Consider the following 26,492-nt stretch of genomic DNA (forward strand, 5'->3'; position numbering starts at 1 on the left):
AAGTCATTTTTTTGCAAAAATGAGCTCCTTTTAATTATTTAAACAATGATCCCCTTGTACGATTTGGATACTTTCTTGAAAATATCTTTTGTACCCACCTAAACTTTGATATAAAATTTGTTTCAACCTGTACGAATTTACATTTTGATTTACATGTAGTGTAATTTTATTTTACTAGACTACAAGTCTTTTTCCCTGCATTCTTACATTTAGCAATTTTCTGGGGATTCTATTCTCATGCATGCGGACCACGTGCCCTGCCCACCGTAATCTCTGCAGTTTAGTGTATTGTGCTAGAGTTGGTTCGCTATATTGCTCGTATATTTCTCTATTATACCTTTATTATATCCAATACCCTCATTTAAATACTTTGCTTAAAAATTTTAACATCAAAGATTAACATATCACTAAAGAATTCTCATGTATTTGTGTACATTCTAGAAATGTGGTGGTTAAATAAAAGACAAAAATTAACTTCTTATATCTATTAAGTCTTGTTTGGATATACTATATTTATGTGTACAAAGAATATATGAATTATATAAAAATATATATATTGCTAAATTTATATTTATACAAAAAACCTTTCTAAAAACTATTAAATATAAATTTAAACAAAATCATATATACTGTTAGAAATATATAAACTATGTTTCATATACTGTTTTTTATATATTGAACATTATTTGGCCATATATTTATTGACCATTTAGAAACAAAAATATGTCTATAGCATATTTTATTATGTATTTAAAATAGTGAGAAACCAAAAGAGTATTGTATATATAGAAGGAAAAGTATGCCCCTAAAGTATTTCAGAGCCAAAGAAAAATATATATCTATTATTAAATATATTTATAGTTTATTATTTTGTTACAAAAATATAATGAATTTTAAGAAAAAATTATCATCTTCCAAATTTAAATATTTTTTTAAATATTTTTTAAATAAAAAATTAATTCATTCGTTGCAATATTTCTTAAATTTCATCAATTTCTTAACGTTGCAATATTCAAAATAAGTAGAAATTTATAAAAAAAATAACGAATTTTATATTTATTTACAAAAGTCTATTTGTACTACGAATTGAAAAATTTTATTAAAAATTTTTTTGGACACCCCTTTTATGTGGATTTCATACAACAATGGATCTGTAAGTTAGCTATTCTTTAAATCTCTTATAATATCAATTAAATTTACAAATCTAAGCTACTTTTGAATACATATAAATAATTTTTAGTTTATTTAATAAACATTGGACTCATTATAAAAGAGTTTAAAAAGGCACAACTACGAACCATATGCTCTATTCAAATCCATAAATATAAAAAACTAAACATAAATTATCAACATAAAAGGCAAAAATTAATCTTTAACTCTGATTGTTAAGTCCGTAAAACCTAAATTGAGTATAGTACTTATTGTCTATTATATTAAAATATATCTGGGCCAAGTCAGAGCTAAGTAAAAGTATTTATATCACAAGAAGCAAAAATATTTCTTAATTTGATAAATACATTTTCCTTATCCAATAACTGAAAAGATCTATATGATTTAAATATTTTTGATACAATTCTAACAATTTATCAAAAAAAGAGCACAAGATAAGTATAAATGAAAATCAAAAAAATATGTGCTTCATATGGTTTACTTAGCTTTGATTTTGAAGAGAAATTTTTAAACCTAAACCCAATATTTTAATAAACCATTATCATTTCCCACACCAATTACAATGGAGTTAAGTTATCATGAGGACTAATATTTCCCAAGCACTGGCCATGATGTTCCCACTGGACATTAACGGAAGGACCAGTTGCAAATTCTCTCTGTCCATAGACTTCATGATCGACTTCTTCGCCAGCTCCCTCCTTCTTGATATTCAAATATGGCTGATACAATGGCTTGGTAGCTTCCTCGTTATACTGATCATAATTATTAACTGGATAGTAGTTAATATTATTGTAGGAATATCCAGAGTCAGCATCAATATACATGTTGGATCCGCAGTTGGATAAGTATTGGTTTGTGTAGTTCTGTCTTTCACGATCCCACTGGGAGCAGTACTGAGGAGAACTGTAATTCGGCAAAGTCTGAGGTATGTACTGATTCTGAGAAGAAATCGAGTGGTTCAACAAACGCTCTATAGCAGTCTCATCCGATTTAATCTGAATTCTCGATCTGGAACCGGGACTGGAATTGGTGGAAGACGAAGAAATAAGTGGTGATGACCTGTGATCCGGGGAACCAGACTTACTCTTCTGATCCTTCTTGTGCTTCATCCGTCTGTTTTGGAACCAGATTTTGATTTGTCGTTCACTGAGATTCAGGATGTTAGCTAGGTGTATTCTTCTTGGGCGGCAAAGGTATTTGCTGCTGTTGAACTCCTTCTCTAGCTCGATGAGTTGGGAGGAAGTGTAAGCCGTACGGGCTCTCTTTGGTGCGTTCGTATTGGTGGATATCTTTGGACTTGGGATAGACCGAGGGCTTTTTTCAACATCTGCAACCAACAACAACAAATATTATATTTTGTTCAAAAGTGAATTTTATAGAATATGCATATTAAGGATGAAATATGCACAAAATTAAGAACCATAGATACAGTATCCAGGGCCGCGTCGTCCATAAGGGCGGTGCCCCCGGCGCCGAACCAAAAAGGCGCCGGGAAGTGCCGAAAAAAATTTGAAAATACCGAAATTACCAGAAATATTAGTAATATTTTATTATCTTGTAAAATTGAAAATTTACCAATCATAGGTAGATATTATTACTTTGATCCCCTAAGTGTATGAACTATTATTTCTCTCGTTAAACTGAACTATTACTCCATTCACTCACGGTAAAATATTGCAAAACCTCTGAATTTTAAGGAACAGCTTGGAATAACATGAAATTTGGCATACACATAAACATGTCAAAGAAGAAAATTATATTGTGTCGACGTGTGCTTTTGCCCTAGGGGAGTACCACTCCTTCACGGGGGTGAAAAATACATTCAAAATAAGTCCTGAAGTGGATATACTGACGAATTGTAAGTAACTATAAAGTTAAGTTGTTCTATAAAGTTTTTTTATTACTTAAGTCAATATCTTCTTTTTAAGTTATTTACTGTGGTGAATAAGTACAGGGTGAGTTTTTAGTGCGGGATCGGTCGATAACTCCATTATGGTATAAAATATTGAGAAAAGTTATTTAAAAAAAATGTAGACAATGATATTTTCCATGCTTGGAAAATATGTCCATTTCTACAGGGTGATCAGTAACTGCGTGGTATATCAAACATATAATTTTTTAAATGGGACACCCTATATATTTTTTCATATTTATATTCCCCTCATAATTCTTGTTCATATAATATAGGGTTTTGCATTACTATACAGAGTATTTAACAAGTTATGACCATTTTTATTTCGAAATCACCATGAGATTAACACCCTGTATATAAAGAAGTAATTCGTAGACAATAATTTCTTTTATGTAATAAGATAAACAATATACTGTAGTTTTTAAATTAAGTCCAATTCACATCATTGACGAATATTTGTATACAGGGTGAACTACAAAACCAAATTACGATTTTCTGTATTTTTTTAAATGGATCACCCTATATTTTATTTTTCAACATTATTGTATTTAATATACTCTTTCATTTTTATATAGCATTCCCTATATCTAAACTCATTACTTTCCGAGATATTTTTAGTTTTCCTCAAATTTCTGGAATACATTCAATTTTTCTAGTAGAAATAAGTTAGTATTGAGTGATAATTAAACAAAATTATTTTTATTAGATAAATAACTAACACAAAATATAAACCATAGCAATATGCAGTAAATATAGCAATAAATGTGATATTAAGAAATTATCATATTTCCCTAATATAAAAGAATCGTAAAATTCCTAAAAAAAACTTTTGTTGTATATAATAATATAACAAGATAATTTTTTTCAATAAATAACTTACATGAAACATAAATCAAAGCAATATACAACTGATGTAACAGTTTTTAGATTGGTATATCAACAGCATTCTAAGCCAAGAATTTTTTAGTAGAACATTCATTTTTATAAGCAGTTTTAAACTACAAAACAAAATTACGATTTTCTCAATTTTTTTTAATAGATCACCCTATATTTTATTTTTTTGAAATATTGTATTTATGATACTCTCTCATTTTTATATAGCATCTCCTATACCTAAACTTACTAGTTTCTGAGATATTTTTAGTTTTCTTCATTTGCCGGGAATACATTCAATTCTTATAAATATAAATAACTTAACAAATAAGTATTATGTAATAATATAACAAATATTTTCATTCAATAAATAACTAACAAAAAAATAATAAACCATAACAAAATTTAATGAATGTATCAATTAATGTGATGTTAAGGATATAAGTCTAAAGTAAATGTTGAAAATGACCACTTTCGACGTCTATGCAATTTTGTAACCGATATTCAAATGACCGAGCCACATTTCTTTGTAAGTCAATATTATTAAAAGCTTCTTTTATTCTATTTTTCATATCATCAAGCGTTGTTGGATGCTTCTGGTATACAAGGTTTTTTATATAGCCCCACTTGAAAAAAATCAATTTTGGAAGAACTGGAGCACCGCCGTATAAAAACCTCAACCGTTAAAAATGTGGACCAATCTCATAATCTCTAACTATATCACCTTAAACATTTATAGATCATCTAGTTTGAGTGTTATCAAAGTAGGGATTTCTTTATGCATATTAATGAAATTTAATATGAAAATTATATTATTAATAACTGCGGGTCACAATCTGCAATTAGGAATGTGTTACTAAAAACTTCTTGGCTTAGGATGCTGTTGATATAATAATCTAAAAACTATTAAATTAGTTGTATATTGTTTTGATTTATGTTTTGTGTGAGTTGTTTATTAAATAAAAATAATCTTGTAATTTTATTATACACAAGATACCTATATTTTTTTGTAGGAATTGTATGATTCTTGTATATAGGAAATATGATAATTCCTTAATATCACATTTATTGATACATTCATTGCATATTGCTGTGGTTTATATTTTGTGTTAGTTATTTATTGAATAAAAATAATTTTGTTTAATTATCATTAAATACCAACTTATTTCTACTAGAAAAATTGAATGTATTCCCGAAAGTTGAAGAAAACTAAAAATATCTCCGAAAGTAATAAGTTTAGGTATAGGGAACGCTATATAAAAATGAAAGAGTATAATAAATACGATATTTTTGAAAAATAAAATATAGGGTGATCCATTTAAAAAAATAGAGAAAATCGTAATTGGGTTTTGTAGTTCACCCTGTATACAAACATTCGTCAATGATTTCAATTGGACTTAATTTAAAAACTACAGTATATTGTTTATCTTACTACATAAAACAAATTATGGTCTATGAATTAGTTCTTTATATACAGGGTGTTAATCTCATAGGGATTTAGAAATAAAAATGGTCATAACTTGTTAAATACTCTGTATAGTAATGCAAAACCCTGTATTATATGAACAAGAATTATAAGGGGAATATAAATATGAAAAAATATATAGGGTGTCCCATTTAAAAAATTATATGTTTGATATGCCACGCTGTTATTGATCACCCTGTAGAAATGGACATATTTTCCAAGCGTGGAGAATATCATTGCCTACATTTTTTCTAAATAACTTTTTTCGATATTCTATAACATAATGGAATTATCGACCGATCCCGCACTAAAAACTCACCCTGTATGTTCATTTTTAAACAAATAAAAAACACGTGTTTAGACGGTTTTTCGCAAATAACTCAAGAAGTAAGTATTTTGCCGAAAATATATTCTTAGGAAAATTTTTGAAAAAAGGCGTTTCCTTCAAAATATCAAAATATTATTTTTTATTTAAAACCAATTTTTTCACAAAAAAGCACTTTGAAATGATGAAACTTCCAGATCATATAAATACTTATAATACATAAGTGAAGTACCTAAATTGTAAAGCTGTAACGATTAATTTCATTTGGGATACTAATTAAGTGGAGATTTTTACGATGTTATCAAAAAAGGGACCAACTTTATTTTCAGCGTTACTGGCTTACTTTTGCTGCTAGAAACTTTTTTAAAAAACAAAAAAAGCTTTTTCTAAAGACTTTAAAAATTTATAACCAGTTTTGCCCGAAAGTGCTTCATTTTTCGGTTATTTCACGTTTAAATGTCCGATTTAGAATTTGACAAATAAGAACCCACTTTTCTCGATCTACCACTCTTCCTCTACTAGATCTACCGACTTTTGCGTGAACAAGTTTTTTAAATTTTTTTATAAGCTATATTTTTGCTAAGAACATTTTTTCAATAAAATACACACTTTTTGTTTTATTTGCGAAAAACCATCTAAAACCGTGATTTTTATGTTGAAAAATGAGCATATTATTCACTTGCAAATTACTCGAAAAATGTTGACTTAGTGAAAAAACTGTATATTATGGAACAAGAGTTGCTTAGAATTAGTCCACTTCCGGACTTAATTTTAACGTATATTCTTTATCCCCGACGACGCCATATCAATTTTTTCCTTTGTTATAAATTAGCTATGCGTATGCCTTTCATGTCAATCCACGCGGTTCTTTCAAATAGGGAGCAAAAACCGTGAGCAAATGGATTATAATAATAATTATTTGTATATTTATTTGTTCTCAGATAATGTAATCGTGGTTTTTTGTAAATATTTGTAGCAGAATAATTTATCAGTATATTACTTTCTTGCCGCTAAAAATCTAAGAGCAGAAAATAAGAGTTACCCAGAGGGCCATGCCAAGTACCACAAAGAGACAGAATACCAAATAATATCAGGCAAAGAACAAAAATCAAAGACATAGTAGAACAGGTAGCAAAAAAGAAATGGAAATGTGCAGGTCATGTGGCAAGAACACCGAAAACAGCTATACTAGAAGATTATTGGAATAGCGACCGCGGCGCGGGCGGACAATCAGATAACTGCACCACGGAATCAGAGATCGACCACCAACGGACTGGAGTGACGATGTAAAGAGAACTGCTGGGAACTGGATAGCTGGTAGCTAAAGATAGGAAGACAGAGCCTATTTTACTTCAAATCGGACCCGAGGCACTACAAAATTTTCGGGCCCCTAAATACAATTTAATAATAAAAACTTAAAAAAAACTTAAAAAGTTTAAACAATTAAATATTGTTTAATTATAACTCTAATTGTTATCGCTTATCATTTCCTGTTTGTAAAATGAAAGAATTTTGAAAATTTATTTTGTTGTTATAAAAAAGTTTTTTTGGTGATCTTTCCGGGCCCCATTAAAATACGGGCCCGAGGCAAGTGCCTCACGGGCCTAATGGTAAAATAGGCCCTGTAGGAAGACATGGAGAAACTTAAAGGAAGCCTATGTTTAGCAGTGGACGATAACGGTTAGATTATGATGATGATGATACTTTCCTAACACATAAAAATAGTTTGTAGGTATACCGTATAACGATTCACTAAGCTACAAAAAACTACTTACAAAGGAAGTAGGAAAGGGGCGCCGAAAATTACTTGCCCCGGGGCGATTGACAGCCTTGGCGCGGCCCTGACAGTATCCAATCATAAGCTATAAAAACAATTTTTATATGACGTTTAAAGGAGTTGAAATAATTTATGATATACACTCACCGGCGCAAAATTCCGCCACCCAAAATTTTTGATTAAGTTTGACAATCTATAACTTTATTATTTGTACTTCGATTTTCAAGATTCTTGCATGAGTTTGTAGGTACATGTATTGATGTCAATTTCTATTATTCCGATCACAAAATTTTTTTGCTCAGATACAGGGGTAAATATAAGCGTTGTTTTTTCTCCTAACTTTAAAAAATTCTGTGGAAAAATTGAAGGGCTGATTTTGTTTCATACTCCTTTTGTATTATCCTGGAGGTATCACTAAGGTCTTGTTTTTTGAATTATCTGAATAGCTCTTTTCTTGTAAGAGCTGTAATTAAAAACACTGCTTTAAAGGTTTATTTAATTAAAAATACCAAACGCACTAAAATTAACAAAACAAAACAAATTTAACAACAAAACAAAACAATTCAATAGCGGTTATATCCACCTCTTGCAGAAACGACTGCTCGCAATCAGTTTAGCATCTAATAAAGATGTGTTTTCCTTGCCTCGGGAATAGCCCGATATTCCTCTACCAGGGCCATAACTGTCCCAAATTTTTTGGAGGCCTAGGATGACGGCAAATAGCTTTTTTTTATTCATCCCATAAATGCTCAATATGAATGAGATCTGGGCTGCATGCGGGCCATTCTAATCTTATCAATCCAACCTCAATTGTATGAGTCAATCAGTGTTTTTATTTACAAAAAATGGTACAGCTCTTACAAGAAAAAAGATATTCGGATAATTCAAAAAACAAAATGTTGGTGATGCCTCCGGGAAAATAAGACAGGACTATGAAACAAAATCAGCTATTCCATTTTTCCATAGAATTTTTTAAGATTAGGAGAAAATACAATGCTTCCTTTCACCCCTGTACAATGACATGCAAGCAAAATTTTTTGTTACCGGAATAATACTAAACAATACAAATACATGTACCTACAAACTGGTGCAAGAATCTTGAAAATCGGAGCACAAATAATAAAGTTATAAATTGTCAAACTTAATCGAAAATTATGGGTGGCGGAATTTTGTGTCGGTGAGTGAATTTTCATTTACTTATGGTAGAATTTCATAATTTGTGATTTACTTTCAATATAATTTTTGGTCAACAGAGAGAGTAGGTAACAGTTTTAGAAAAGTAAAGTATGCAGATTAAAACTTGAAACACTCACTTAACCAGAGGGCAAACACAATAAAGTAGGTAACTATGTTATGGATTTCAGAGCATAAAATAAACGCTGGTAGTTTGTTATTCCTTTTGTCGGACCAGAGAGGAACTGGGTTGGTATACCAAAAAGCATTACTGTGTAATATATCCAAATATGGGAAAGAGAAGTAAATTATGCTTACTAGAAAAATATTTCATGTTAAAGCAAGCAAACATATTTACTAGAGCTCTCTGAACGATATGCAGAAATGCTTAAGAGTTTTATTTAACTCATTTTGGAGGAATTTCGCAGACGAAATGTGTATTCTAACTGAACATAGCAACCATATGCCGAAGAAGATCGACAAGCTTGCAAAATTCTCAAATGTAATGGACCTTAAGATAAATACAAAAAAAAAACAAAACTTTAAAAAAACAAAAGCCAAAAAATTAAGATTAAAACAAATAGAAAACAAATTGAGGAAGTAGATACCTTTACATTTATCTGGGATGAATCATGAAAAAACGGTAGTAAATGATAAAAAGGAGTTTAAAGAAAAAATTAGAAGAAATAGAAAAAAGAATACTAAGGGCACAGCATGCATAATATACATAACTGCTAAACACATTGCGTGCCAAGCTTTAATCGGGAGAATAGTCTTAGGATCCATCGATATTCACGGTCATAAAGTATACACATACGCGTATATCAAAAATGAGCGACGTGGCCCTGGCAAAATATTTGTGTCCCTCATACATGAACATGAGCGACGTGGCATGCAATGTGTTAAAGAACATGTGGAATACACGAGATTTATATCAGATCATTTATATCAATAAATATCAGTAAAAATCAAAATACTTAACAGCTGTATCACAGTATAAAGAGGGACAGTAGAACCACTTTTCGAAAAATTTGAAGTAAAATATTTAGTTGCGCATGGCGACCGCGCAATGTTCGCAGTCGCTTTTGCACCACTCTCGCATTTCTAGTCGCATAGAAACGTACGGGTTTTAGCAGGAATAACCCGCATCCACCACTGGTGAATTACCAATTGCGTACTGCCGGTATTACTTCTTGAGATCAAAGTGCTGACATGGAAGAGGTTTTACTGTCCCTTTTTATACTGTGGCTGTATTAAGAGTAATATTATTACATGGCCCGGGAATTTTCGAGGCAGGAAGAAACAACCACCAGAAGAATAAATAACTTTATAAAAAATAAGTCGTTGAAAAAAATCCTAAAATATACTGGTTCGATAAAATATCAAACGCAAAATATCACTCAAGTTTAAAAGAAGGAGATGGAAATGTATTAAACATAAACTAAGAAAAGACCAAAATAATATCATCAGACAGGCACTCGAAAACAAGCGCTAGGAAGAAGAAGAAGTGAAAGACCGGATAATGACTGGAGAAGAATTGTAACAAGGGATCATGAAGGAATTGTCGTGAGATGAAGAGAGGTCAAACAGATAGCGAGAAATTGAATGAAAATTAAGTAGAGGAAATTTCGTAGGAATAAAATAGAAGAGGATGCTCTAATCCAGCCAATCAACTATCTTACACTTTTGGGTAAGAAACGCGAGAGTGTTCCATAAGGGTCCATAAGGAGGGAAGGCCGGAAAGAGAAAGAGAGAGAGAGAGACGGAAGATGAATATAATAGTCCAAGTAATGAAGCTTAAAATAGGACAAAACCTCGCCATTTCTACAGAATGGATCGATTTGCTTAAAAATTTGAGAACAAGTAGTGGATGGTCCAAGGATCAAAATCTATATCTCATGCCGAAAGGCGCTTTTACCATGGGGGTGGTTGCCACCCCATCTCGGGGGTGGAAATTTTTTATTATATTTTAATCACAAAAGTTGGTTAAAACGTCCATTCTAAGCAAAAAACATTCTATACGCAAAAACGCTTTCGAAAGTATTAGTTTTTTATCTAAAAAATCAATGTTTTAAATAAGTTTTCTGCTAATAACTCCAAAATTTTTCGTTTTATCTAAACAACTTTACTTAACAAAAATATACCCTTTGAAAAATTAAACCAAACCGTTTTGTTAAATTATCTTTAAGACCAATAGTAATCGAACTATACTTTATTATATGTTGGCTCTTCTTCGTCAAATGCTAAATATGGTAGTTTCAAAGTCAAAAAACGGGAAAACTATGCATTTTTCAAGGATAACTTGTTCAAACTAATTTAAAGTACTTAAAATTAATATCTATCTCCAGAAATAAAAAAAGTCTCTAGCTCAAAAATTAAGCGACTTATAATGAAAAGAATGTCAGTCCCTATTTTTTTCAACGAAAAAGTGATCGCAAGCAACCCCCAATCACCACCCTAATTAAAATTAGTCATTGACCTTATTTGGTGTTTTTTATTTATTGAAACAGACTGTATGACTTTTACACACTTCTAAATAGGTCAAACCGGCAAACAGGTGTATGTTCTCAAAGAAATTGAAAGTGTGTAAAAAAATTTTAATAATCAGCTAAGTACTTTCAACACATAACGTGTCATCATCAGAGCTTCGTCCTCTTATAAATCCTTCATAGAAGAGCAGTTGTTAAAATTCACATGATAAATCATGGATACTGGGCAAAAGCCACAGATACCGGGTATAAAACCCTTAAAATTAAAAGTTTATCACATCTAAATTCTTTTTTAGTTTAAAATTACAACATGGCTGCGTCAAACCATTGTGAGTTCACGTGAACAGCTGAGCGCTGTCATTCATTAAAATGATAAAATGATAAAGAAGAATTAAAATGTTAATGAATGACAGCGCTCAGCTGTTCACGTGAACTCACAATGGTTTGACGCAGCCATGTTGTAATTTTAAACTAAAAAAGAATTTAGATGTGATAAACTTTTAATTTTAAGGGTTTTATACCCGATATCTGTGGCTTTTGCCCAGTATCCATGATTTATCATGTGAATTTTAACAATTGCTCTTCTATGAAGGATTTATAAGAGGACGAAGCTCTGATGATGACACGTTATGTGTTGAAAATATTTAGCTGATTATTAAAATTTTTTTACACACTTTCAATTTCTTTGAGAACATACACCTGTTTGCCGGTTTGACCTTTTTTATTTATGCATTATTATTAGGTTCTAGAAGTTTGACCGGCTTAGAATGATTAGTTTAAAAAAAATGGAGTTAAAAGCGAATAACGAATTTTTGCAGTTTGGAAAAAAATGGATTTTTCTTCAGAATACCAAGATTAGCATCAGAGATATGAAAAAATGTTTAAATATGAAAATGTAGCTGATTTAATTCCTAAGAAACTGATTTGCAAATATTTTTTCTACGGCAAAAATTGAGTGAGATATTGACAATTAAAACTTGTAATAACATGAAAAACCACCTTTACCAACCCTTTCAAAGTCACCTCTTTTTGCGACTGAGGATTTTAAAATGATTTAATATTAATAGGCTGATAGATCAATAGCCTACAAAATTATTTTTAACCAACTTTCTAGGATCGAAAATAAAAAAGTTACGGTTAAAAAATCAATATATTTTTTTGAAAAAAAAAAAGGGAGAAATCCAATTGGAAGCATAATAATGTAAGTTGGCGGTGTTTTTGGTCATTGGCCTTATTTAGTCTTATTTATTTATGTATTGTTAATAGATTCTAGAAGCTTGACGAGCTTATAATGATAATTTTTTGAAAAACTGGAGTTAAAATGGAATAACGAATTTTTGTAGTTTGGTAAAAAATGTCATTTTCTTCAGAATAGAAAGATTAACATCAGAGATACGAAAAAATGTTCTGAAATAAAATTGTAGGTTATTTAATTCCTAAGAACCTGGTTTGAAAAAATTTTTTCTATGGCAAGAATTGAGTGAATCGTAAATGAGTATATCGAAAAACGTTCATTTTTTCTATACAAAACTAACACTTTCGATGGCGAATAAATCGAAGTCTGTTAATTTTATCAAAAAAAATGTATAGAACACTTTTTGCTTAGAATGAATGTTTTTATCAAATTTTGCAGTCAAAATATATTAAAAAATTTCCAACCTCGAGATGGGGTGGCAACCACCCCCATGGTAAAAGCGTTTTCGGCATCATATAGATTTTAATCCTTGCACTATCCAATACTTATTCTCAAATTTTCAGGCATATCAATCCATTCTGTAAAATTTGCGAGGTGAAAAGCTTCGGTTCCTGGCCTATAAGTCAAATATGTTCAAAAAGACAACATAACAAACAAGACAAGTAAATTAAAGAGAAGTGGAGATGATGACATGTGCGGAGGAGAAGAATTAAGGGGTAGTGTATTTTTTTTATTGTCGGAAAGACAAAAAAGAATATGCTACAAAGATGTAATCAAATATTTTAAGGAAATGAAGATGGAAACCAATATTATCAAAAAAAAAACTTTGAAATACTACGATAAACATTACCAGAGAGACGTTGATTGGGTTTAATTTTATCTAGAACCGAGACAATCATGCGTCGAGCCGTCCATAAAATTCAAAGCAGTTGTCTCCATGTCCACATTTCAAATGCGTACATACACCATGCGTGTTTAAATAATACCTTGCTTGGTAAAACTGGTCTTAAATAACTTATGATCTTCTCTCCTCCTCCTCTTCAGTCGTTTCCTCATTGCTGAGTGTCGTGATTCCCTATAATACGAGCAACTATCTCTTTCCATCGGTTTCTGTCCTGAGCTTCCCTCATGGATTCAGAGAATGTTTTTCCACTGGCTTTCTGTACTTGATCCGTCCATCGAGTAGGTGAGCGACCTCTACTTCTGCGCCCTTCAACGTTTCCCGAAATTATAAGTCTCTCAAGATTATCATCACTTCTTCTCGCAATATGGCCGAAAAAATTTAAAACGGTGGAGAGGAAAATCGAGGAAAGTCGAGTCTGAAATTATCTTCTAAAATCATGTAAATACATACCTTTAGTAATTGTCATAGATCCTCCTTCAGATGGTGGCGTGACTTCGAAAGGAAGCTGAACGCTGAAGTAAGGCCTCTCGTAATTTAGCATAACTTGATTGTTTTGGTCGTACCCAAAGTTATTTTCTTCGTTTTTGTCGTTCCATCTCGACAGGTGGAGATTATCCATTGACTGGAACTAAAGAATAATGGGTTAGTATGACATATCAAAATTTAATAAAGGAATATAAGTGCTTATGAACAAAATCACGTATTAGAGTCAACAATGGGGACTCAATATAACCGTGAAGAAAGCAAAGCTTATAATTAGGAACAAAAAGAAAACAGAAGGTCAACTTTACATCAACCAAACTCCAGTAGGAGTTTGGTTTTGGAAGTCTTTACTTTAAAAAGGCAAACCTATAATAAACTAAATCACTTGAGAAAGGCACTCTGCCGAAACAGCTGTAGTCACATAGTTATAATAAATTTTGTGGAAGTATAGAAAACAAACAAACGTTTTCAGTGTTTTATTGTTAGATAAAATGAACTACCATCAAGTAACGGTCGAATCCATCAATTATTTAATAGAAGAGTTGTAGATTAATAAATGTAATAAAATATATCAGTATATTAACCAGATTTGGACAACAAAAAAATGATTTATCTATATTAACAAAAAAACCATCTAACAAAAACATTCAGAGATTATAAAAATATCTAATCCTACGCTATGGTGAAGATTTAGTAAAATAAAGATAAAAAGATATGTACAATAAGGCAGTAAGGCCAATTTTGTAATACCTAGCAGAAGAAAACAAAATTTTTTCGTTTCATTTATTTCTACATCAATTTTTTTATATGAATTGAAAAGTGTGATCTACTACAATATGTTTTTATCAGAGTGAAACAAAAGCCATTACGTAATGTGCCCATGCCCTACGCGATATCCAAAGTAGAAAAAATGAAAAAAAAATCATAAAAGAAGTAGGTATGTACATTCCTGAAACATTTGAATTTTAGATGTTTGCTGGGTATGATTCAAATAGATGATATTGCTACTCCTGATTAAGTAATATTACGATTTAATAACTAATAAAATTAAAATTTGTATTTTCTTTCACCCCAGTAATGACGACACACAAAAACCACAAAATTATTACTAATTACAGACATTAGAAAATGCGCAAAAAATTCTAAAAATGTAATATAAATGTAATTATCGGTAATTTATATTAAATTTAGTCTAAATTTAGGCCCAGTAAGACAGTACAGAATTAAGTAATTATTTAAGTCATTTAATATACAAAGTAAAAATTTAAAAATTCGACTTACTAAACTCTGAGAGTTGTTGGTTAATACGGCTGCGGACATGTCGATAATACATATGGTGAGGTTTTAGACAAATTTTCGAGCCGTAGGACTGATAATGTTTTTGTAAAATGAAAGAAAGGTTTAAAAACAAGTTTAAAAAGATTACTTGTCACAAGAAAAGTTTTATACAGGGGCTTTAAAAATATCAAAATATCAGTTGTAGTTGAAACATGTCACTTCGATTTAAAATCGTGAGAAATATTTTTAATTAGAATAAATTTTCTTAACATAAAAGAGTTTCTTAGCATAATATGTTTTTGTCACAGCTCTTAAAAAAATAGTAATTCGAATGTTAAATAGGCCAATCTGTATTTAAATAAACTTGAAAAATTATAAGCATTCAAATTAAAGTTAATATCACTAAAGAAAGGCTTCTTAAAAGTTATGAAAAACTCCTTATAGGCAGGAAAACGCAATAAGTGAAACTATTAAATAATCCTAATTAAAAACTAGTCAAATAAAATAAAAATGCAGAGAATACTATGGTCTGTTCAAAGTATGGTCTATAAGGAGTAAATCAAATTTACAGCGCCGTAATGCTTGGTTGTAATAAGTCCAACCTCAGGCAATTTTACTCCACTGCTATGAAATTTTGACACTGTTGACATTTATTAAATTTTGATACCATTGGAATTTCATAGGTTAATTAAGTTATATCGTCGATTTTTTTGTTTTCTGCGTTCTTCCTTTAATTTTTAGGTTTTTAGTCTGCTTTTATATAAAAAACAGTTGTTTTTAGAACTCTTTAGCGATTTACTAGTATGGTTCTTTTCATGAGGATTTTTCAGTGCGTCACAAATGATAGAAAAAAAGGTAAGTCCGTGATAATATACATTTATAACATTTATTCTAACATGACATTTTAGTTAAATCTGACAGTTGTCAAATTTTATTTGCAATTAGGCATAAAAGCACAAAATCAATTGTCTTTATTGCATTTATAAAATGGTATTTTCTTTGATTTGTATAGTCTTACAAATTGTACAGATTATATTCGTAGATACGCCCAGATAGGAAAGGAGATATGCTACCAAGATTATATTGGTAAACACAGTCTTCACGACGTTACTAATGACAATGGCTTAAGACTTATTAGTATGGCAGCTTCCAAAGACTTAATTGTGGGAAGTACATGTTTTAATCATAAGAATATCCATAAAGCAACTTGGATATCACCAAATGGACACACCACAAATCAAATTAACCATGTTATAATTGACAGAAGGCATTTTACAAACCTAATAGACGTCAGAAGTTACAGAGGCGCAAATATTGACTCAGACCATTTCATGGTAGGGGCCAAGTTACGACAAAGAATTTCCAATGCCAAGAAAGAAAGGGGCACTAGACAAGTAAAATATAATGTACATATGCTAAAAAATGAAAAAATAGAGAAACAGTTCCAGTCACATATAAAAGAAACCCTAGAACACACCTGGGCAGTCGACCAGTCAAACACGGAAATGTGGAACAACTGCAAGGAGGCTCTGAAATTAGCAGCCGAAAGCACATTAGGAATATCCCGAACCCAAGAAAGAAACGACTGGTTCGACCAAGACTGCAAAAAAATAACAGATGAGAAGAACGAGGCATTTAGGACCATGCAACAACGGAAAACTGGGACAACAATAGATAGATACAAAAACTTAAGGAGAGAGGAAAAACGCATACACCGAAAAAAGAAACGAGACTCGGAAAATGACATATTAGAACGGCTCGAAAGCCATATGAGTCACGGAGAAACAAGAAAGTTCTATCATCAAATAAATATTATTAGAAAATAATTCAAACCGAGAATCAACTATTGTAATGATAAGGAAGGTAACTTACTTACCAACAAAGAGGATATCCTGTTACGATGGGTAGAGCACTTTCAAGAGTTACTGGAAGGGGAACCTACTAACAATATAGAGCTGGAATACCGAAATGAGGAACTCGTGGAACCCCCCTCGGTAGAAGAAGTGAAAATATCTATAGAAAAACTAAGAAACCACAAATCCCCAGGCAGCGATGGCATCCCAGCAGAGTTATTTAAGCACGGTGGAGAGCAGCTCACCAAGGTGATGCGAGAAATTGTTTGTAAAATTTGGTCTGAGGAGCAAATGCCTGAAGAACGGAGCTTAGGCTTAATATGCCCGTTACACAAAAAGGGAAACCAACTGGAATGCAATAATTACCGCGGAATAACTCTCCTAAATACAGCATACAAGATATTGTCAAACATTTTGCACGAGAGATTGAAGCCTTATATCGAAACGTTTCTAGGAGAATATCAGGCAGGATTCAGGCGTGGACGTTCAACCATTAACCAGATCTTTACACTACGACAGATCCTGGAAAAAGCGCAAGACTTTAACATAGATATGTACCATATTTTTGTCGATTTTAAAGCTGCTTATGACAGTGTATTAAGACCAAGTCTCTACAACGCTATGAATGAGTTAGGAATTCCAAAAAAACTCATATGCATGATAAAAGTGACAATGGCGAAGATGATATCAGCAGTAAAAATTCAAAACGACTCGTCAACCCCATTTGAAATACATAGGGGGTTAAGGCAGGGAGATGCGCTGGCGTGTCAACTTTTGAATGTAGCATTAGAAAAAGTCGTACGAGATGCTAATATAGATAGCAGGGGAACAATATTCAATAGATCTGTCCAAATTTTAGCATATGCAGACGACGTGGACAATATAACAAGAACCAGAGCGAGAACTGCGGAAATCCTAACCGAGCTAGTAGCAGCAGCAGAACAAATGGGGTTACATATAAATCGAAATAAAACAAAATTCATGGCGACTAACACAAACACAAGAGCTGGAAATATTGACGCAGATCTAATCATCAATGACCAAAACTTCGAAGCGGTCAAAGAGTTCATATATCTAGGGACATTGGTTAACCCCAATAATAACATATCAGAGGAAATAAAAAGACGAATAATAATTGCAAACAGGTGTTATCATAGTCTATCAAAGTACTTAGCTAACAAACGTCTGTCTCAAAAAACTCGTATAAGGCTGTATAGAACATTGATAGTCCCCGTTCTCACATATGGATCAGAGGCATGGACTCTAACTAAAACAGATGAATCCGCTCTGTCGATTTTTGAAAGAAAGGTGCTACGTAAGATATTCGGAGCGGTCTGTGAGAACGGAATATGGAGGCGTAGATATAACTTTGAACTGCAGAATATCTACAAGCATACGTTTGGTGGAAAAGATATCACTATAATTAAGCGAAACCGCCTGCAGTGGGCAGGACATGTAGCCCGGGCCCCTGAATCGAACATGATAAAAAAGATTCTAACAGCGCAACTCGTGGGAATGACAAGACGGGGTAGACCAAAGCTGAGGTGGATGGACGGGGTAACACAGGATGCCGAGAAGATCGGAGTCGGCAACTGGAAAATGCAAGCAAGGGACAGAACAGAATGGCGTAGAAAACTTGAGAAGGTCGAGGCCCTCTAAGGGCTGTAGCACCAAGATGATGATGATATTCGTAGATATATTATATAATTAGTAAATACATTTTTTCTATTATAGCGCCATCTATCGACAACTAGAATAATCACCGAACTAGAATAATTACCAAAGTAATCACCGACGTGCATTTTTTTCTGTCATATACAATTTAATGCGTTAGAAAGAAAAAGAAATCGAAAACTGTGACGCACTGAAAAATGCTCATGAGAAAAACCATATAATATGACATGTATGGATTACCGTCGAAGGCCGATATGATCAATTAAAAAGGAAGATGTATTTGGTGATTTTTCTAGTGACTTTCTTGGGTGTGAATCTGTCTTTTTAGTCCTCCTGGTTTAAAAACAAACCATAGAAGTATCCGATTGATTATCAAAGCTACTATAAAATAGAAACAAATATATGCGAGAATATCACAGAGTTCCATGGAGGAAGCAAGTCTGGAGATTGGACTGCAAGTCAGAATCCGAAACAAAACCAGAATCACAGGATATAAGAGAAGTGAAAAAATGAAATGGTGTTGAGCCGGGCACGTAGCAATATAATTTGAAAATAGACGAAATTGCAGAGTGTAGTGGAGTGCAGTGGATTGCAACTCATACGACACACATCAGTGGAGGAAATTCTTAGAGGTAGCCTCAAGACTGGAAGAATTCGGTGTGAAAAATAAAGAAAAACTGGATATAGATACCAACACTCCGTTTTAAACGTTAGAATTAGTATTGTTGAATTTTACAAGCGGGTTTACCATTCTGTATGTGAATTATCAAAAATAAACCCTTCTTTACTATTCCACAGCAGTTAACAGCGATAATCTTCTACAAGTACCTGTCTAATACTGCTTTTCACGGCCGCTGCCGTGAAGAGCGGCATCGTTGTCAAGAAAATTTTCATTTATTTTGCATGTAGCTATCCTTGTAAACTGTATCACATGTTTGAAATACGCTGCAGGTGGTTTTGTAGATAAAACAAAAAACAACATCTTTTCATGGTGTAGACCGGATATTAAAATAATGCCGTTTTGACCCAATTAAAATAATGTTCTAGAGTTTCCAAAATTCATTGCAAAGCAAAATTTTAAAATCAAACAACATAGAATATACCATATCTGCAATATTTTGGGACATAAATAGGCCAGGGTAATAAGACAAAAATATACCCTGTTCGTGACACTCGAGCAGCCAGGGTACTGAAGCGATTTTTCGACAAGTAATACCTACAGGAACAAATTGTAACTATTTCCTGCGTAGGATCTGGCGACCATTTTATTTATAAAAATTTAACTGTCAAAAAATGGCATTTCTCCCTTTTTTTATCAAATCAATGGAAAACAGTGAAACTTATAATTTTTTTAGTACAAATATCTTTGAGATTATGGAAAAAGCTTTAAAATGACATATTACAAAGTTTGATATACTCATTTATTGTTAATATAATTGCGAAAAAAGTCGGAATTGCAAAAAAAATATTTTCGCAATAACTGTTGTAAAAATTAGTGTACAGGTTTGAAATTTTTATCAAATGAGGGTTATTTGGTGCTTAATATGTGATAAAAATTTCAAAGCGATTCATTGAATTGTTTAAATTTTATTCGAATTGTTTATCTCAGAGAGCATTTCTTTTGCAATAACATAAGTCAGAAAAAAATGACGTTAGAACCATTCGACAGGTGTCAAATTGAAGAGCATGAGCTATGTTTTCAACTTGATATAAAAAAAGCGAATAAAAAATGCATTTATTAGTAATAAATAAGTATGCAAAAGTATCGTAAATCTTTCCTTATAAACTTTTTGGATAACTTTTTCCAAAACAATTAACTTTTTTACCCTGTTTTAAGTGCACAACTACCAAGTAATGTTATTTATATCATAATTGATAAAAAATTGTAATAAATATATACAATTTCTTATAAAACAAAATAAAAAGTTTATAAGGGAAGATTTACGGTACTTTTGCATAATTATTTATTACTAATAAATGCATTTTTTACTTGCTTTTTTTAAATCAAGTTGAAAACATAGCTCATGATCTTTCATTTGACACCTGTGGAATGGTTCTAACGTCATTTTTTTCTGACTTATGTTATTGCAAAAAAATGCTCTCTGGGATAAACAATTTGAATAAAATTTAAAAAATTGAATGAATCGCTTTGAAATTTTTATCACATATTAAGCACTAAAGAACCCTTATATGACAAAAATTTCAAAGCTGTACACTAATTTTTACAATAGATATTGCGAAATTAATTTTTTTTACAATTCCGACCTTTTTTCGCAATTATATTAACAATAAATGAGTATATCAAACTTTGTAATACGTCATTTTAAAGCTTTTTCCATAATCTCAAAGATACTTGTACTAAAAAAACCATAAGTTTCACTGTTTTCCATTGATTTGAAAAAAAAGGGGAAAATGCCATTTTTTGACATTTAGTTGTTTATAAATAAAAATGGCCGCCAGATCCTACGCATGAAATAGTTACAATTTGCTCTTATAGGCATTACCTGTCGATAAAACGCTTCAGTACCCTGGCTGCTCGAGTGTCATGGGAAAAACCTTATTACTCTGGACTAAAAGCCTATATTTGTAAGGTTAGGTGTTTACATTTTTGTGGTTATTTTCGATATTTTTCAAGTTCTTTCACCTTAATACAACATTTCCATTTTTTTCCAAAATTAACACATTAATATGACGAAAATACAAAAGGACAAAACTAGTTCTTAATTGCATGTTTTTCATTTACTATATAGAAACTATTTTTGGATAATCATTATACAAATTTATTTTTCCAAAAGGCTCAACCAATCTTAACCTTTGCAAAATTTCCTAATTGGAGGAAAATGCCCTACAGCTAATGTTATTTTGACTAGATGATATAAAAATTCATTTAGTCACTAATTAAATTAGTAAAACTGTGACCAAAATAAATTAGTGACTATCATTTCCAGATTGAAATCAGGACCTGATTTTAACCTGATTGATTTATTTTTTTTCTTTTACTAGCCATCGCTTGGAAAATATTATATACAGGGTTGGTATAGAGTATGGAACCAACTAAATCTCTTTGAAACAAAAAGACACTACTCATTAAACTGCAACAACAAAAATGCATCTGACGCCATATTTTTTGTTACTATTACCCTATTTCCGGTTTCACGGGAAATACACTTATTTTGTTTAAATAGGACATACCCATTTTTGCAGATTTTAGAAAAACCTGTTATTTTTGATTCACACATAAGTACTAAGTTGGGTAGAATATTTTGTTAAAACAAGAAATATATCACTTTCAGGGTTAAAAAAACGTAAATTTATTTATTGAGGCCAGTGGGAATAATAGTCTAAAACAATCCCTTCAAATGTTCAAAATGCTCACCGCTTACCTCCTGGCAATGTACAAGCCTATTATTAAATTCGTTAGTGAATCTTTATAAGATTTCTTTACTTCTTAGTTCACATTCGTCAATAATACTTTGTTTGTTTCAAATCCTGGAAACATGTTGATCGTCTAATGTAAATATACGTGATTTTAAATAATCCCAAAGAACAAAATCTAACGGATTAAAGTCCGAAGAACCTGCAGGCCACTCTATGAAATCCCTACGTCCAGTGATTTAGAAAAGTCACATTCAAAAAATTGTTGGGAATAATTCTAGGTAACTATTCTTTAACTCTATGATTTTTCGTGTTAACAAATTTCTTATAACCAACGTGATATATCTGAGTTGAAATTACTAGAAATAATAGTATTTTTTAATCTGCAAACTTATACAGGGTGTCCTATTTAAGATAAATAAATTGGGGATATCTTCAGTGAAACTTGTAGTAGAGTAGTAACAAAAAGTATGAAATCAAATGCGTAATGTGTCATTATACTTGCATGTAGTTCCATAAATGTCGTATTTTTTATTTTAAAGATATTTACTTGGTTCCACACTTAATCATAACCCAATACACTGTACGTACAAGACAACCTCATAGATCTTAAAGATGTGAGATGGGAAAAAATTATTGTAAAGCACAATTAACTTAAAAATAAATTATTACTTTACATTAGGTAAAATTCGTATTATTACATATACATGTATGGAACTGACTTAAAATTTTAAAAATGAGAAAATTTACTAATTCAAAAAGAGAGTCTTTTGAGTCATCGTAATTTTGAAGTGTGTAAAATATATAAATCCTAGCTGAGAGCTTTCGGCTTATAAAGCCATCTTCAGAGCTATGGGCAATATTGAAAGCGCTCAGCTAGCTTCCATTGTATATTTTAGCTTTATATCAACATTGACCATAGATCTTAAGATGGCTTTATAAGCCGAAAGCGCTCAGCTAGAATTTATATATTTTACACACTTTAAAAGTACGCTTCTCCATGTCTTTAAGTAGTCATAACTGTGTACAAAAACTATTTTAGTCTTTACATCAATAAATCATTGGCACTACGAAAAAGAAAAAAATAATTTTAAGAAGCGGAATAAACGACCTATCTTAAAATAATATGTAGTAAAATAAAAAATTAAAATATTGAGTTACCAATTGCTGAATACGGTCCTCTAACGTCAGGAGTTTTCCTACACGAACCATTCTGATGAAGAGGCTAACACAGAATACGTGGTCCGGCGTGGCTAACATATTTATACGTAAAAATACCGAGTTTGGAAGTTAGGAGAGTCAGAAAGGCAGATAAACAATATATCTCTGTGAGATAAGAAAAGATTTCAAATAAGTATTGATTCATTGATACGTATTAAACAGATACGCATGTTTAAATGTAGAGTTGGAGTGATTCAGTGTCCACAAATAAATTATCAAAGAATCAAAGAGTAAATTAGATGACAAACAACATGTAACTTTAAAAAAATCGTTCAAAGACAATTAATTCGATTTCAAGATATTAAAAGAACATTTCTTTTAACAACGGCTTTCAGAAATTAACAGTTTTTTATTAACAATTTATCTGGTTACTACCCCATAAGGTATTTAGAAAAATCGTTGACATTTACGCATTATTTAATATATCTAAGACAAAAATTCTTGCTATTTTTATATATTTAGTGCATGTGAAAACAATTTTAAAACTATAAACACTTCTTTAAACTAATAAAAACCGTGACAATCACATCACATATGTTCACACCCATAATAAAGAAAAAACCCGTGTTGAGCTGGCTCCCCCCACTTGCAAAAATTAAAAAACAAATAACCCTGATTTATGAGCTATTTATGAGCTTCCATATTCCGCAAACTAAAAATTTTGAGCTCGTTTCACTGAGCAGGAATTCAATACTTTAGTGAAGGGGGGGGGGCTGAGTCGGAACTACTTAATAATTAGGAATATTGAATCGGTTTTTGCGGCAGAATTACGAGCTATTTATGAGCTCTTGAAATTATACAGTTTAGATTTTTGAGCTCATCCCCTTCACCCCCAAACAACCCTTTAATTGATTTAACTTAAGAGAAAAATGCTGAGAAAACTTAAAATATATCGTATTGCGGCTATAATTCCTATAGCTTATATACTCGTAAGAATAAATTATTAAATCACGTGAATTTCGATTATTGAGCTACAACCCCTTCGCAAGAAAACCACCCTATCTTCCCGGCTTAAAAGAAAGTTGTACTTAAAATGCATTAAATTAATTATTTGGCGACTACATAGCATTTAATAATTTATAAGCTCCCAAATTACGCGCCTTTAGATCAGTAAATTGCAATTTATTTTGTATAGTGCAGTCACTGAAGGTAAAAATCAACGATTACCTTCAATTTCGGTGAACCTTCATCGATTTTCACGAAAATTGGTCAGTGGTTAGAGGATAACTCAAGAAACAAAGGTGACATGGTACCACCTTGCGCCTTTACCCTGAGGGTCGATACCGCCCCTTCTCGGGGGTGAAAATTATTTTATAAAAAATAATTGCACAAATCTATAAAAGAACAAATTATAGGCAAAATTTATTATATAAAGTTATTAAAATAAGTCAATACTTTTTAAGTTATTAAAGATCAAAGATTTTAATTATTCGTGAAAAAATGCATGTTTTGAAGCGGTTTTTCGTAAATCACTGAAAAACTGTATGTTTTTACAAAAAATTCAATAGTAGTTTAATTCGTATAGCGTATATTCTAAGAATAAATTCTTAAATCACGCGCCTTTCGATTATTGAGCTACAACCCCTTCGCAAGAAAACCATCCCATATTCCCGGCTTAAGAGAGAGTTGTACTTAATAGTTATTTATGATATAAGTGTTAAAAGTACACGTTTAAGGCACGCATGTGAAAGTTTGCAGAATAAGCGAAAGTGAGTTCTGCAATTCACATAAGTGCCTTAAAAATGTACTTTTTAACAGGCATATCATACAATATTTTTTCTACAAACGTAATTACAGGACAATATCTACAAAAACTTTTACTTGAACGAGACTGACATTCCAATTCTATATTTTTTTGACATTACATCAAAATTGCATATACGGTCAATACGAACTGCAGTGCCTTAAATTTTTTTTAAAGCACTAGTGCCTTAAAGTAGCATTTTTAACGCTCGTATGTAGTGCTAAAAATTGTATTACATTACATAGTTTCCCACCTTTAGACGTATCAGAGGAGTATGAAAACTGTCACTGTGACAGTAGAATTTTATAAAATACTCCTGTCACAGACGTCTAAAAGTGGGAAACTATGTATTGTAATGTTAATTTAATACGTTTATAACGATAATTTCCACCTCCACTAGTTTCATCTCTTTTTGTTGCGCAATGTATTATGTTTTCCATCTTTTGAGCTATTTTGCCGGTTTTTAGCGCGCTCATCACTGTACATACATCGCACATCCGTTCTAAACCGTAGCAACTCAAAATTTTAAAATTTTGACAGGTAAACGGAAACACAATATTTACTTTTTTATTGTAGACAGTATACATTTAATTTTGGTATTAAGAGCGTAGGAGCTCCAATTTCGGGCCATTGGTATTTAAATGTGTTAATTTTTTTCGAATACTGAAAAAACTAATAAATATTTCTGAAAATTTTAAACGCAGAATGAAAGATTTCATTATTGCCAAGGGCCGAAAGTGTCTTAGAATAAAGAAAGTTTTTTTAATGAGATATTTGAAATTAAAAAGCAAACTCAATTTTCTCTTCTTTTTACCCCTGTAATTTATCAAAATAAACATTACCTATAGAAGTTTTCAGGGAATTTAAATGCACATTGTGCATTTAAATTTTTTAAAGTTTTCTCAGAATTCGAAAAAATTAATGCATTTAAGAAGCATTAGATCGAACTTTGGGCTTGCGCTCTTAATATTTTACCTGTTACAACTGAACTAAAAAGGACATTCTAATTCACAATAATACAGTTTTCCTCCAAAAACTTTGATTTACGACACTTTTTCCCAAAAGAAACTTTAAAAGAAATTGGTGTTATATGGTTGCTTTTTGAATTAACACGTTTTTCACTGGAAACTAGCTCATATTCTTGTCACAAGTTCGAATGACACTGGATCGGAACATCAGATTTGATTTTTAATTGTGACATATCGTTTCGCTTATTTCATTAAGGGAAAAGGTCTCAAATTAAACACTTAAATAATTTAACAAAAAAATCACAAATGTAGTTCTAGTTCAAATCAAAACTTATTAAAAATTTGAAATCTTACCATTTGATTTTCGTCAAATTTGTACAGCGCTCCAGCCATCTGCGGATTCTTCACCGCTGCGAAAGCCTGCACTTCCTTCTGCTCGCTTCTGTTATCCACCGAGCTTAGATAAGGACCGTCGGTGATGCTTCCATAAGCTGGTGGAGACCTGGTGTCACTAGAACTTGGTGAAATCGGTTCTGTCAACAACATGCTGCCGTACTGTTCCTCACTCACTGACATGGTACCACTGCTATCGTAATATCTTACCAAATTAAAA

The 26,492-nt window shown here is 31.6% G+C and overlaps 1 protein-coding gene across 2 annotated transcripts; it reads right to left on the reverse strand.

The window, feature by feature from the left end:
* Positions 1-470: 470 nt before the first annotated feature.
* Positions 471-26,492, reverse strand: LOC114339418 (homeobox protein Hox-B3-like). 2 transcript variants are annotated; one of them, XM_028290074.2, is made up of 3 exons: positions 26,234-26,492; positions 13,734-13,911; positions 471-2,497 (listed from the first exon to the last, which is right to left on the reverse strand). In XM_028290074.2, exons 1-3 carry the CDS (start codon positions 26,453-26,455, stop codon positions 1,728-1,730), a joined length of 1,170 nt encoding a protein of 389 aa, XP_028145875.1. In that variant the 5' UTR covers positions 26,456-26,492; the 3' UTR covers positions 471-1,727. The 2 variants fall into 2 exon arrangements, with proteins under 2 accessions (XP_028145875.1, XP_028145891.1); XM_028290090.1 differs by lacking the exon at positions 26,234-26,492 and adding an exon at positions 15,048-15,279.

This window comes from Diabrotica virgifera, chromosome 2, assembly GCF_917563875.1.
Source record: "Diabrotica virgifera virgifera chromosome 2, PGI_DIABVI_V3a".
Classification (NCBI taxonomy): Eukaryota; Metazoa; Arthropoda; class Insecta; order Coleoptera; family Chrysomelidae; genus Diabrotica; species Diabrotica virgifera.

Bases quoted from the DNA above. Each gene is read 5' to 3' on its own strand.
- LOC114339418 (XM_028290074.2), bottom strand. From the start codon at position 26,455: ATGTCAGTGAGTGAGGAACAGTACGGCAGCATGTTGTTGACAGAACCG. The intron at 13,912-26,233 runs GTAAGATTTCAA...ATTATTCTTTAG, and splicing joins AATTTGACGAAAATCAAATG to TTCCAGTCAATGGATAATCT. The intron at 2,498-13,733 runs GTATGTATTTAC...TGTTGGTTGCAG, and splicing joins ATCTATGACAATTACTAAAG to ATGTTGAAAAAAGCCCTCGG.